Source organism: Penicillium diatomitis, assembly GCF_028827545.1.
Source record: "Penicillium diatomitis strain IBT 30728 chromosome Unknown utg000002l_segment0_segment0, whole genome shotgun sequence".
In the NCBI taxonomy this organism is placed as follows: domain Eukaryota; kingdom Fungi; phylum Ascomycota; class Eurotiomycetes; order Eurotiales; family Aspergillaceae; genus Penicillium; species Penicillium diatomitis.
In genome coordinates this window covers 217,058-231,184 of record NW_026623174.1, presented here as the reverse complement: position 1 = coordinate 231,184, position 14,127 = coordinate 217,058, and the positions used below count along the sequence as shown (strand labels likewise).

At 41.8% G+C, this 14,127-nt stretch overlaps 2 protein-coding genes across 2 annotated transcripts; one reads left to right on the top strand and one right to left on the bottom strand.

Moving 5' to 3' along the window:
* Positions 1 to 7,017: 7,017 nt before the first annotated feature.
* N7539_001309 (uncharacterized protein) lies at positions 7,018 to 7,542 on the top strand (the record flags this gene model as incomplete). The annotated part of the gene is made up of 2 exons (XM_056930912.1): positions 7,018 to 7,123; positions 7,271 to 7,542. 2 exons carry the CDS (start codon positions 7,018 to 7,020, stop codon positions 7,540 to 7,542), a joined length of 378 nt encoding a protein of 125 aa, XP_056792943.1.
* A 1,038-nt stretch (positions 7,543 to 8,580) lies between these two features.
* Positions 8,581 to 9,430, bottom strand: N7539_001308 (ankyrin repeat domain-containing protein; the record flags this gene model as incomplete). Its single annotated transcript, XM_056930911.1, has 2 exons — positions 8,581 to 8,733; positions 8,807 to 9,430. 2 exons carry the CDS (start codon positions 9,428 to 9,430, stop codon positions 8,581 to 8,583), a joined length of 777 nt encoding a protein of 258 aa, XP_056792942.1.
* Between the last annotated feature and the right edge of the window lie 4,697 nt (positions 9,431 to 14,127).

Below are 14,127 nucleotides of genomic sequence, written 5' to 3'. Positions count from 1 at the left end.
ACAGTAGGAATCTTAGAATAGAAAAATCCACTCCACGAATCCAGAAAGTCAATGATAGTAGAATGGGTGGTACGTGGTCTGTAAGGACAATTCCCATTGCTGAGGATTGTGGATCTGGAGGCAAACCACTAGAGCAAGTTTGACCTAGCGTTCTCGTGATCTCTTTGTCTTATCAAAGAATTGACGACTCCTGAAAAGCCTTTCCCGAATAATTCGATGAAAGTAATCGTCTAGAGTATTCATCTCGGAGGATCGCTCGGTCGCTTTGAAAGTGTTAAAGCTCGGCGACCTGGATCAATAGCAACAATTCCTCATCAACACTATGCATACAGAGGCGAAACGCACTGAGCATGAAGAAAAGAACTTCCAGAGAAGCAACGGGTCCATTGATAGAACCATGCACGGCGTCGCCACGAACAAGGTCTTGAGAGCACTACCAAAAAGAAGACATCGAACTCCACTCACGAGGGCAAAGGAGGCAAAAAGTGACCAGACTGGGGCTCGATCCCAGGACCTTATCGGTGTTAACGATACGTGATAACCAACTACACCATCCGGCCAGGTGGTTGGTAAAGTGGCCAACTATTAAACTATGAACCGCTTTAATCAACATAACGTTGTATTCTTGTAAGTTGATCGCTTTCGCCTCTAGTACTGATTGCATATCTGTTTCCCCGAGAAATTCAAGGTAAAAGAATCAGTGAATTTTTCTGACTGCGAATGACGTCATTTTATGGAGCTGAGTAGCCTGTTGCGCATCCATGTCTAGGTAGAGCTCCAGGACAAACATGTTGTTTTCTGAAATATATTCCCGGGTTGGTCATTCCACAGCGGTAGGTTCTCAAGACGCCAGGCCCCAGGTCAATTTCAGCTCCGACTTGTACCTAGGGGATGCGCCTGCAACGATCGGCGAGGTACGGTTACAGCGTATATCGTGCTAGTTGCTTAGCATTTTATCCGCAGCTCCATTCTCCAGGGAAACCTACGTCAAAAAGGCCTTGCAAGAACCCGGAGGCGAGAAAGACAGGCAAGACGACGCCGCGTAAAGATGAGATCCGTAGATGCGGCGCGGCCTTACGAGCCCCACAAGACGGGACAGGATATCTACGAGGGCGAATCTCTACTGAGGTGAGAGATCATCATCATCTTGTTGATCAACTCTCGGGATGCAAGTTCGAGGGCGGATTTGAGACGGTCTTTCCAACAGTCAGATTTTTTCCACTTGCAATGACACACTCTTGATGATCTTTGTTTACGGCCATCGTACTGCCCGAGTGGTGTTGATCGGTCCCGTCGGACTTGAAGATCTCGAGACGTGCGTGCTGGTGGTTTTGGTGTGGCTCGGCTCCTCTATGACACGACCTGTCTGAGCCCTGGCATGACTCGCAATCGTCGCTGCCCGAGCGGAATAAACCTGGCCGCGGTCAGACTTGGCTTTTGGGTCTATCGGGCTTATTGTTGGTGGGATATGGCACCTGATTCATGGTTACATTGCCTTATGAATAAGGTGCTTGGCCTGATTGGGAGCCTTCCCTTTTTGGCAAAGCAAAGTGATGGTTGACGAAATCTACAATTTGAGACAGCCATTAAGGTCTTTCATCAACAGTGATGAGATACGGCTACGGTAGGGGCAGCAGTATCGATGTGTGAGAGGGATGAGGAGTGAGATTGCCGTGGGGGAGTGATTCTACCTAAGCTATGGACTGTGGTGAGTGGCAGAATCACAAGCCGTGCAAACAAACAGATCACAACGATTGCCAACCTCAATTGGCCATTCTGCTCATGTTGAGCGGATAATCTTGTGTTTTGCTCGAGCCCCATCGATACCCACGATAAAAGACATTACGTCTCACTCTCTTTAACTTGCCTGAATTCTCCGCAGACCAGTTACTCTAGTCGTGGAATTCAATTTCTCGTACTTGTTCTTACTGTCTCCTTTTGGTGATATTTATCTTCACGTCAGACCAATGCAGAACATTGTTGTGGCTGAACCTTGCGGGAGTTTTGTCGATGGCGTGACCCATCACATCTCTTTCGCATGATTCTATGATAACAATTACTTGGTCCACTTAATGATAGCGTCGCCTAATTCCTTTCATTACGTATTCTAGATAGGAGCTGCGAGCTAACAGAGTTTGCTAATATGAAGCTTAAAAATAGGTAGTCAGAACGTCAATTTTTATTCCCGAAGTGGGCACAGGCCCCAGAATCTGGAGTAAGTTTGTTTTGCCTAGAACTTATGCTTGTTATTTTCTCCATGACCTGCGCGGCAGCAAATCATGACCTTACCCACTCACGCCACGGTCATAACCTTGCACTAGGCCGGTCGGTCCTCGGCCTGTATCACTCTGTGGCCTGTGCAATGTCCGACGCGGATACTTGTTGTTTTTGCCCCAATGAAGCGATTCACTGGACCTTAGCACACGGCCCAAGGTGACACGAACGTTCGTTAACGCTTGAGGGAATGAGACCAGTAAGTGACGTTATTCAATTGCTTGGGTCCAGATGCATAGAGTATAATTCGCGTCTTACGAGTGCTCGATGGTATCGTAGAAGCTAGTCATTGCTATATGCGGCTCATGAGACTAACTGGGCTATTCCTCCTCGTCCCCCTCCAGTTCGGCCACTCTTTTGCCGAGGGGACAGGGACAGCTTAGCTCCGGCACCCATTATCTCCGAAAATGCTACATGCCCGATTTTCTTCACTTCGTGTGGGAAAAATACATAAACGAGACCACATACGCCTGTGTGATCTGAGTAGCGCAACCCTCATCCCATTAGAATGGTCTTGATGCACACTCGGTTGACCTCCAGCTGTCGGTCTATCTCGTCAGCTCTCGTACCTTGTGATGTTGTTACTGTTGACCAACTGAGCTGGTCTAAGGCTTCATCTTGAAAATCCAAGAGCCACTGCTGAATGTAAGCATCTTGATGAGCTATGTAAAGATGAACACAAGCCATTCCAGCGCCCTTTCGTTTGGAAGCCCCAACTGTATAAGACCGAATCTAGTGTACGTGCTTTTCAAGCAATTCCCTAGCTAAATCATTAGATACTGTTCCCAGAACACGGGCCCATGGATCAGAGTGACTGAGACATCCGATCACACCTACTCACCGCAGCGACCGCTACACGGTCCTTTGAAAAGTAGCCTTACTGCGCCTCCATATTCAGGTGTTAGATGGGAGATGTCGAAGCCAAAGATAAGCTAATCGTCCCGGAGATGAGTTTAAACGCCAACAATTCTGATCTCAGCGCCGGCGAAGAAAGCTGTCCGCCATCGACACCAAGAACGCGGACCTTTTTGCTCTGAGCCTTCTGACCAGATCGGCTGCGATTTCATCCTTTTGACAGGGTGTGAGTTTAATGCCTCGTGAGATTTCGCAGCACCAGCATTCTGGGGTACAGTGACCAAGGCCCTGTCCCTCGAGAGATGTTCGTTTCAAGCAGCATCCACAGGCCCGACTGCAACATCCACCACGCTCTGAACAGTCATGGACCAATTCTTGGCGCATAAACCATTTCCTATCGCGTCTCAATCGATCCCATTTTTTTTTGAGAAAGGGAGCCAACATTGAGACCTGAGAATAGAACTTGTACGATTCAGTTGCGAACTCGGTCTGCGTTTCCGTAAGCTGTTGATCCAAACACTCAATCTCGGTACTTGTCTTATGTCCGATGCCCTTGGTCTTTTCCGCGACTTTGATACGCTGAGCGATCGCCTCCTCCCTTTGCCTGAGCCCACGGAGTTTAAACTCAGTCAAGAGTAATTCAATAAGTGTTTTTGGATCGACATAGTCTCCCTTGTGTCGTAATTCGTATCCCACCGGTGGAGAATACGAGTTTCGGTGCCATTTGAGTCCTGCCATTTTCAAGATACGTTGGAACAGGAGATAGTAAGCGTTGGAACAGGATGTGGTAAGTAAATGGGAAAAATTTCTGGAATCCAGAAAGTGAGGTTGAAACTGTAGTTTTTTCGAAGATGGAGAGGCGGGAAGCGCATGGTTAAGTGAGCGACCAGGAAGTTGCCCTTCCTGATGACGGATACATTACCGCCTCAACCCAGAATCTCAAGCCCGTATCTAAAAGCGTTTATCGCCTTTCAGTACAATAACATGATTCGTAACAGATGCGGCCAGTGGTTAATTAGAAGTAGGAATGCCCCGAAACGTTCGTTAGGCCACTGACAAGGGAGTAGCCTGAGCTTCCTGCTCCACTTGTATATTGCTCACTTTCTACTAGTAGCTGATCGGCGTGCTCTATATTAACAAATCAGAGGTAACCGCTACAAGGAGGTAACCTATGACGACGGCGAGAAGAAAAGAGACCTGGTTATTCAGTATTGAAATGTTTAACCGTTTGGGAGGCTTACAGGCAAAATGCAAAGAGTTAAAATACTGTGGCGAATTTATATCTAATATGGAGACGTACTGATGCTGCGACTCACTCCGTTAGAACTTTGAAGTATTGAGAGGATGATAACGGTGTCTATGCGAATGATTATCTTCTATTTGTGGTTGTTCTAGTTTAATTGCTTGGGAAAAAAGGTTTGTCGTTGCTAGGATGTCGCCAGAAGAGAAAGGGCTCACAGGATCGCTGGCGGCTTATCGTACTCGTGGACCGGAGGGTTCATGGACGGGAGCATCTACTTGATCAAGAAGAGTTCATGAGACGATACGGTCGTTCCTAGAATGACAGAGAGAGAGAAGCCTTGGTTGATGCATCACAAAGACACTGAAAAAGGCTCTTGCAATGACGGCAGTCACGATGTAAATAACATAACAGAAACAACTTGAGAAGAGGCAGGCATCCGCGCCTTCCTTTTTTGCTATCAAAATGATGCTGGTTTGTTTACCCTCGTTTTCCTTCCACTTTCCCGGCCTCTTCTCTTTCTCCTCTCCATCCATCTAACATATTGTTTCTTACAATTAAATTGTTCAACAACAATTTGAAAATTGTATTATCAACAACAGAAATGAATTTATCAACCAGCGAGACCCCTCCGCCGGCCTAACCGGCTACTGTCCAACCCCCTGCCGGCATGAACGGGAATTAGTTGGTCATACTGATTGTCGTCTGCCTTGTTGCGGTGCTTATATTTGTCGGTCTCATAATTTGTCTGTTATTCAGGCGTTGGGCGAGGTACGTGTACATTTCTATACTTATACCGAAAAGAAGACAATGGAAACCTTGAGATGTATTGTCAAACTGATGTCGTTTTCAACAGGGTCAAGACTCGCGCCGATGCGGAGAGCGGCACCTAGCTAAGAGACGTCGAATTTGCTGTACATCGATCGAGGTGGGAACGACTGTTCGGATTCGGTCCGCTTTTGCTCTTGCCATCGAAGATCTTGTGCGGCTGGCCTAAGCCGCCCGGACCGCCTAGGCAAGAAATTATCTTGTAGCGGCTATCGACTGAAGAAGGAGGAGGAGCTGAGGGAGCTGATCCAAGCTCTGATATTGCTGACTTTACCGTGATTCCTTCGGGGTATCGGGTCGTTGACGTTTGGACACGCCCTCCGAGCCCTAGTGCCGGTGCGCGGAATGCCCAAGAGGATGCTACTAGTTAGCTCCCCTCTTGTGGTCTCGTCTTTTCTTTTCCGCGGCGTCGTCTTACCTCGCTTTCTCGCCTTTGGGTCCTTACAAGGTTTTTCTCAAGGTTTCCATAGGCTTTTCCGACGCCCCAGTTGTTCGCTTTCGTCGACCATATCGTGGCACCTCCCTTTGGCGATGTATATTCTGTTCTTCTACGCGACTACGTCGCTTGTGCTTCCAAGTCTTTTTCTGTTCCTTCAAATGGCCTCAACGACCTCGGCATTCCTTTCCGTCGACCGTGTCGCTGGTTTCTCCAAGACTGCCTTAGTCTTCTCAATAGCCTCGGCAATCTTTCTTGATAGCCCCGTTGTTCGATTATCGAATCTCTTTCCGGTCATTCAACGGCCTCAACGACCTCGGAAGCCTCGACATCCCTTTCTGACGGTCTCACTCACTCCTTACGGCCTCATCGAGGCTTGTGGTATTCAATATGTTCTATAGTCTTATTATTAATATCACTGGTCGTCAAGGCGAATTCACATTGCAATAATTGTCCCTAGTGTGATACTACTACCAGGGAGTTTCGGAAAACGTAGCACTGACCAAAAGAGGGGAGAAAGGGATAGTGAGATTGTAACTAGTGAGAGGTGCTATCTAAACTACTAGTGGTGGTGTGCGTAGGCGTGCACCACGCTGGTGTGACGCGCCGGACCACCAAGCTATCTCAACAACTACTAGTACTAAGGATTTGGGGGCCGTGCTGATACCGGGGGGGTGGTATGCTGATATTGGGCCGTGGTACACAATCTATGCTGCCTCCAGATACGCCTCTGAGGTCGCAAGGCTTCATACTTTCTAAAGTGGGGACGCCTTCAGAAGGCAACGTGCGGCTTTAGGCACTGCCTATCATTTTCCTGAATGGGCCGTTAAGCTTCAAGTGACAGTCGATGGTAGGGAGGGAACAAACGCCTATGACGTTAGCTTCTAGCCTGAACGAGTTCCTATACAGTTCTCTCTTTTTTCGATCCACAAGGGGTCTTTCTGGCCACAACATAATATCCACGACAGATCTATACTTCCACACCGTATGCCAGGATTGTGGAGATGGTCTCTTGAGCAATTTGGTGAGATTTCAATGGATGCTCCGGTTCATAATCATCACTCCGAGCGCTACAAATACGTCATGCGATCATTCGAAGGATTGAGCTCCTTCTTTGAGTCGCGCCAGCAATATACGTCACCCTCAATGGTTCTCGAATGAGCAAGCGTCATCCTAGAACCTAAGTAAGCGTAGAAGCCAGCACATTCTAGATGAACGTTTCGAAATATAAAAGCTGTCAGAGTCTCTGGTCCCCGGGTGCTGTCTGAAGTGTACAGACCCGAGACGAATACGATTATCACTACAATCATCGGCGTAACTTCGCGCAAGACCCTACGTGCATAATCCACGATTCTCAAGGCAAACGCTTCAAATTGAATTCAAGATGCATTTCACTCCAGCTTTCATTTTCACTATCACCCTGGCCTCTGTCTGCATGGGCGCTGCAGTCGACAAGCGCAAGTCCTGGCTCTTTTCCTGCGGCTGCGACGGTTAATCTGATGCAAATGCCAACGACTGCCGAGCCGCTATTAACCAGATTGATGTGAACGCTAATGTGATGGGTATGTGGCAATCAGATCTAGCCATTCTTAAATATACTAAAAAGGGGTTTATTGATAAATTTCATCTTGTGCCAGACCCTATGAACGCTATCTGTGTCGTGTATATAGGGCCCCTTAGTTCTGCAAGCATCATGTATCAATCGGGCGACTGTGCTCTGGCTATCGGAAACACCCAGAATATTAACGGCCCTGGCGGTATTGGTGGTGGAGTTACTGGAACCACGATTAGTGGGGCCGACTTTAAGGACCTTATGACACAGATGATGGGCTGTGAAGACACGGCGAATGGTCTTATCAACGCTTGTGCCTCGGTTGGAGCTGGCAACGCCATGATTTTCAAGCACTAGAGTGGTACATTCCAGGTGTGAGCCGCCGGGTGAGTCAGAAAGGACGAAGTATGACCTATTCTATCTTAATTCGGCCAACCAATCCTGTCTCCTCTGCGCCCTCTATTCAACAGACCTAAAGATGAAACTCAAGGTTAACCCTTGAGAGGATTACGAAGGCGACGCCAGCACTTTCCTACCTGTTTGTGCTTATCTTGACTCTGTATACTGCATTGATACTTGCTGTACGATCACTACACCGTGCTTTGAAATCACTATGGATCTCTTCTTGCTGACTAGACCGAAGATTCAACTCGTAACGTAGTCGCAGCTCTCGTAAGTGCGCCGAGGCAGACTTTACCCCGTTTATTTGAAATTATTTTTCTTGGTAGTACTCTTGAAACTCATATGGTGAGCAGCGGCTACAGAAGATGTGTGTGTGAATAAATCAGGGGAGGGGGGAAGAAGCGAGTTTCTCTTTAAACGAGAGGTGTTACTGTAACTTAGTTACCCTCGTGCTTTGCCCAATTACGTATAGCTCCTCCATAGAAGGCGACGGACAAGCTTCCACAAAAAGTCAAAAAGAGTGACCAGACTGGGGCTCGATCCCAGGACCTTATCGGTGTTAACGATACGTGATAACCAACTACACCATCCGGCCCATTATGTACTTCAAATGTTAGAGGTAGTAATTATACCGCCTATTATTTTTCGCTACATCACAATTGCCTCGAAAAGATCAGACATCAGGACGAGTAGCGACATAAGATCTTCAGATCGACGCCAATGCGCTGGGACCCGAAAGCAGTCGCTGACGATTAACTGCTAGAATCGTGTCCTGAATGAAGTCTGTCTGAGTCCGAGAGTCATTGTAGATTAGTCTCATGATATCCTCCTGTCCGTGACTTGCAGCGGTCCAGAATGCACTTTGACCTGCATTATTTCTTGCGTTCAGCTCGAGCCGAGGATCCATCAGCATCAGTCTGACTAGCTCTATCGAGCCATTTGCAGCTGCTATACGGAATACCGAGTTGCCGTTCGTATCTTTTGAGTTGAAATTTAATCGGTTGCCTTGCTGTAGGAGACGAGCTGCACTAGAAATGTGACCATTCCTAACAGCCGTGAGAAGCGGGGTGAGGCCGCACTAATATTAATCCAGATCAATCTCCGCTTTGGATATAAATTGTTGAAGTATTTGTACGTAGCCTCGTTCTGCGGTAATGAAAACTAGCGACTTTCCGTGCGCATTGACTTAGATATCTCTCCTTCTAAGCAGCAGGCTTACCATATCTACGTCACCTAAGCACGTCGCCCAACATAGAGCGGTTAGGCCACCGGCATCTTGCACATCCACATCAAGATCTTTGCGATCAAGAAGTAAGCATACAATAGAGTAGCTTCTCTGTTGAACTGTATTGATAAGTACCGTGCGTTCTTCCGGGCCAGCAGAGTTGATATCTACCTCCTCTTCTGCCAGTAACAGAACAATAGGGGGAATTGATCCTTTCACTATCACTCTGAAAAGTGCTGTCGCACCTGTGTTATCACGGAGGTTGACGTCTATTCCTGGCCTTGCGAGAAGAGTTCTCATGATTGTTGACAATCCAGCTTCAGCGGCGACGTGTAGAGCGCTTCTTCCCTCTCGGTCTTGGGTATTGAAGTACAGGCATTCATAGACCAGTAGCCTCGAGATAGACGCAGCGTTGCCAAATTTAACGGAGATATGCAAGGGTGTCTGCCCGTTCCTGTCAGACTCGTTGATATCGGCGCCAGAGGACGAAAGGATATTAATAAATTCAGGGAGATCAAAGGCAGCAGCTAACCAGATTGGTAGCTCGTAGTTTTGACAGTGGGCGACGTCTTGTTTTCCAACGAAAAAGGTTTCGTGAAAAATCAAAAGTGTAAGCATTTCAAGACCGTTCTTGGAAATTGCAACGCCAAGGGGAGTTCTTCCACCAAAGTCTGGTACGTTGATATCGCCGCCTTGTTCCAGGAGCCTCTGGGTAATCATGGTATTGGAGGCTACTGGGAGAACGTAGCAGACCCAAAAGAGGGGAGAAAGGAATGGTGAGATTGCATCTGGTGAGAGGTGCCTATCTAAGCTACGAAGGTGGTGTGCGTGGGCGCGCACCACGCTGGTAAGACGCGCCAAACCACTAAGCTATCTCAACACCCCCCTGGACCTCGATCCACTAATCTCACTCAAAACACGAAAAACATGAAAAGTGATTATATAAATATATTAACGCCTTAATATAGCTTTTTAAGCTTAAAAAGGTATTTAAACCCTTAGAATTAAGCTCGCTATAAAGGCTATTAAAAAACCGTTGAATAGCCGTTAAATCAGAGCTTTTTTATACCTAAAAGGTATAGAAACCTCTCGAATTAGACTCGCTATAGCGGCTTAGTAAAGCTATCTACGGCCTACTCTATAGTAGAGATTTTAATAAATTTGTATACCCCCCTAGAGACTTAGTCTCTAATATAATAGTATTTAACGTTAATATACTTCGTTCGTTAGTATAAATTATAGCTTTTAGTAAGGTAAATAGCGCCTTAGTTATCCTCGTAGATTATAGTAGGAAGTTATAAAAGAGACTCTATATTAAGTTCCTTAAGGAAAAGCTATAGCTATAATACCTCTTATATAGCTAAAGATATAGCTATATACTTACTTTCTGTAGAGGAAAGAGTAATATATATTTACTTTTTATAAGCCTAAGTAATTATACTATTCGTAAGCTTAAAAAGGAAGCCGGAGGTTAATATACTACTATCCGTATATTTACCGGCCTAATCTATATTAATAAATCTAAAGAGGGGGTCTAGTAAGTAGGAATACGCGATAGTAAGTATTTCAGAACCCTTAAGATATCGAAAGATATACTTTAATACTATTATATACTTCGCGGAGGGGTTATATATATATCTTATAAGCTTTATAACTACGAATATAATATCTAGTCGCGTATTAACTATTAGCTAAATAAATAAGCCTACTATCTTACGGTAAGCTTTAACTTCCGCCGAAGTAGTAGTATCCTTATATAGTTATAGGATCTCCTTATTATAAAATAGTATAGGGACTATATATATATCTTATAGGTTGAATTTCGCGAGGACTTTGTGAATATAGGTGAGCTAAGAAAGTATAACTTTACTATCTATAGATTAAATAATATTAATCGTAAGAAATCGTGTGACGGTACTATTATTAGTAATATCGAAGGATTTATAAATATAGTCCTTAAGCTATATAAGAGATATATCCGAAGGCGTAATAATTAGTATATTATTAATATATATAAGAAGGTAAAGCTTACGCTTTATATATATAAAGACCGAATAATTAGCTTATAAATAACTAAACCTAAGAGCTATAAGAGCCCTATAAATAGTATTATACTATTCGCGAGGACTCTATTTTAGGCTATATAAGGTTTTTAAAAGGAGGCTATATTTTCTAGGCTCTTTAAAACTATTAGGAAATTAAATATAGATTTCTTTAAGAAGCTCTATATTAAGGAACGCTATAACGAAGTTAATATAATATATCTACTAGCCGAAATACGTAGCGATTACGCAGAATATTTTAAAGCTTAAAGCTTTAGCTATACTTATATAAATATTAAGATAATCGATTCCTTCGCGTTACTTAAATCCTTTTATAACGAGACGTACTTTATAGGTCCTATCGTCCTTAATATAAAAGACCTATCGAAGCGGAAGAAGCGTCTTTTTAGTATCTTTAGTAGGAAGATTATATACACGCTAAGTACCGTTTTTTAGCTACTTCTGTATTTCCTTATCTATAGCTTTAATCTATTTAGTCTATTTATCCTTACTATAATTTTATATTATATCCTACTAGCTATCCGGTTTATATAGCGTTAGCTAAGCTAAAGCTTAATATAAAAGCTTTAGAAGTAGTTATAAGTCTATAGTTATACTACGAATTAAAAAAGTAGCGTATTTAATATAATTAGCTAGAGCTATATTTAAAAGCTTAAGAGAATATAAATATTCCTCTAACTCTATAGCTACTTAAGTCTTCTTACGGACTCGTAAGGAACGCTAAAGACCTATCTTAGGTATAGTTTAAGAACTACCCTCGATAGTTTCAGAACTACCCTCTATAGTTTAAGGATTATCGTCGATATTTCTAGGACTACCCTTAATAGTTTCGGAACTATCCTCTATAGTTTAAGGGCTATCGTCGATATATTTATTCTGTTTATAGGCGAATCTCCGCTTAATCTATTTACGAAGCTTTTTAAGTTAGGCTTCGCGTTTAAATAATAAAAGTAGTATATTAGACTATTTAGATAATAGTAGATCTCCTATTAGAATATAAGGAGATAGGGTTACTAGCTATACTAGCTTATTAGGGCTATTAGCTAAATCTAGCTAAAATAGTTAATCGCTATTAGCTAGTAGGAAATCCGATAGTATATAATAGTGTTAATAAGCCGTAGATTATATAGGAACTAACTTTAGCTCTATATCGAGATTATACGTAGACTTAGGTAGATCCTTTATAGTATTCTTATTAAAGACTATATTATAAGAGACTACGATCTTCTTTAAATAAATATCATAGAGTTAATATCTATTAGTACTATAGTCTACTAGCCTTACTTCGGCTATATATAGAGAAAGCTTATCTACCCTATATTCCTTTAGAATTAGATACTAAGCTTAGTAGCTAAGTATACGTAGATTTAAAATATCTAGCTTTTTACTATAGAAAGCTTTATATAGAGTTATATTAATAGTAGACTACTAGAGACGGTTTATAGTATAATTAATACCTAAAAGTAGCTTATTCTATAGATATTTAGGAAGCTAATTTTTAGCTAATATAGCGATTAGCGGCTTAATAAGCTAATAATTCCTAATCTCTGTAATACTATTAAGCTAAGATATATAGGAGGGAATAGGGTCCTAAATAATACCGTTTTCTTCGTAAAAAGTAGCGATTTTAATATATTCTTATATATTATCGCCTAAAATTACCTTAACTCTATAGTTAAATTATATTAAAAAATAGGTTACTAATATACGAATTTTATTAGTAATTTCGCTCTTCGCCTTTAATAGGAAGACCTAATAGAAGTAAGTAGTATTATCGGTAACTATTATAAAATAACGATTATCTCTAATACCTATAATAGAGATAGGATCCTAAATATTAATATAAAGCTTCTACGCTAGTATAGTCTTAATACGCTTACTTTATCTAAAAGATAAGATATAGCCCTTACTAAGAATATAAGAAGGATAAGGATACTTAATACTGAATCCCTTTTTAATATTAATTCCTTCGGTATATTTAGGTATACGCTTTACCTTCTACTCGCCTACGTAATAGGCTCTACGATAAGCTAGGTCTATTAAAATAGGTTAAATCTTACCGATTTAAGAAGCTATAGCCGAATCTACGGTAGGTATATAGCTATTACTAAATATATAGGATAGTTAAATAGATAGAGCTCTAAGTATATTAATAAGACTATTACTATTATAGGTACGAACCTAATATTAACTATTCTCCTACTTTACCGTAACGATAAGCTCTTCCCCCCTATATAGGAAGCCGTATATCTTATTAAATTAAGTCTTAATACCAGAATCCTTTGTAAGTTATTATAAGGAAATAAGGTTTATATTAAAAGAAGGAATATACTAGACTCTAAGTAGCTTAAGCTTAGAAATATTATTTCTATTTAAAAAGTTTAGGATAATATTACTATATCCTTTAGTCTATACTTAATAACTATTTAGAAGCTTTATATCGGTAATAAGTAGCGTGAAATTAATGAAATTTACACGATAAGGTATTATATATACTAATACGCTAGAATCTACTATCTAAGTATACTATTTATCGTTATCTATTAATATAGCTATAATATTAACGGCTAATAAGCTTATTTCGGCGAAGCTTATTAAAATCTTATTTTCGGATTTCTCATTCGAATTTAAGTCCTTTTTTAAATCAGAAGTACTAGCTATAGCTATATTAACTCCGCCTTAAGAGGTACCCTTAGATTTAGGGTTAAAGAAGTACTACTTACTAGTATAAGCTATTAAACGCTTATAGTAGATATAATAATACGATAGCTAATTATTATTATCCTAGTTATTTTAACTTTAGCTACGATCTTATCCGGAGCCTCTACCGCGGCTTCTATCTCCTCGGCCTCTGCCTCTACCTCTACCTTAATCGTTATTTTATATAGATTTCGTATCTTTTAAGGTAGAAATAGCTACGATTACTATATTTACAGACTTTTTATTCGACTTATATTTAATAAATTTACCGAAAATATAGTTAAGTATACTATCCGGATTAGTTAGAGGTTTATATATATTTAAGAAACCTTTTATGCTTTAGTAGCTATTAATTATAAGCTTAAAATAAGCTAGAGCCTATTTAGATAGTAACGGGGTATTTAGAACGGCTAAATTTATAAGGTCTAAAGTAGCTTACTATTTAGTAACGAAATTATACGGATTACTACTAGTATATATAAGCTTAATTAAAGATAATAGCCTATAGCTTAAAGTAGTATAGTTACTAGTCCTATATATATTATTAATATT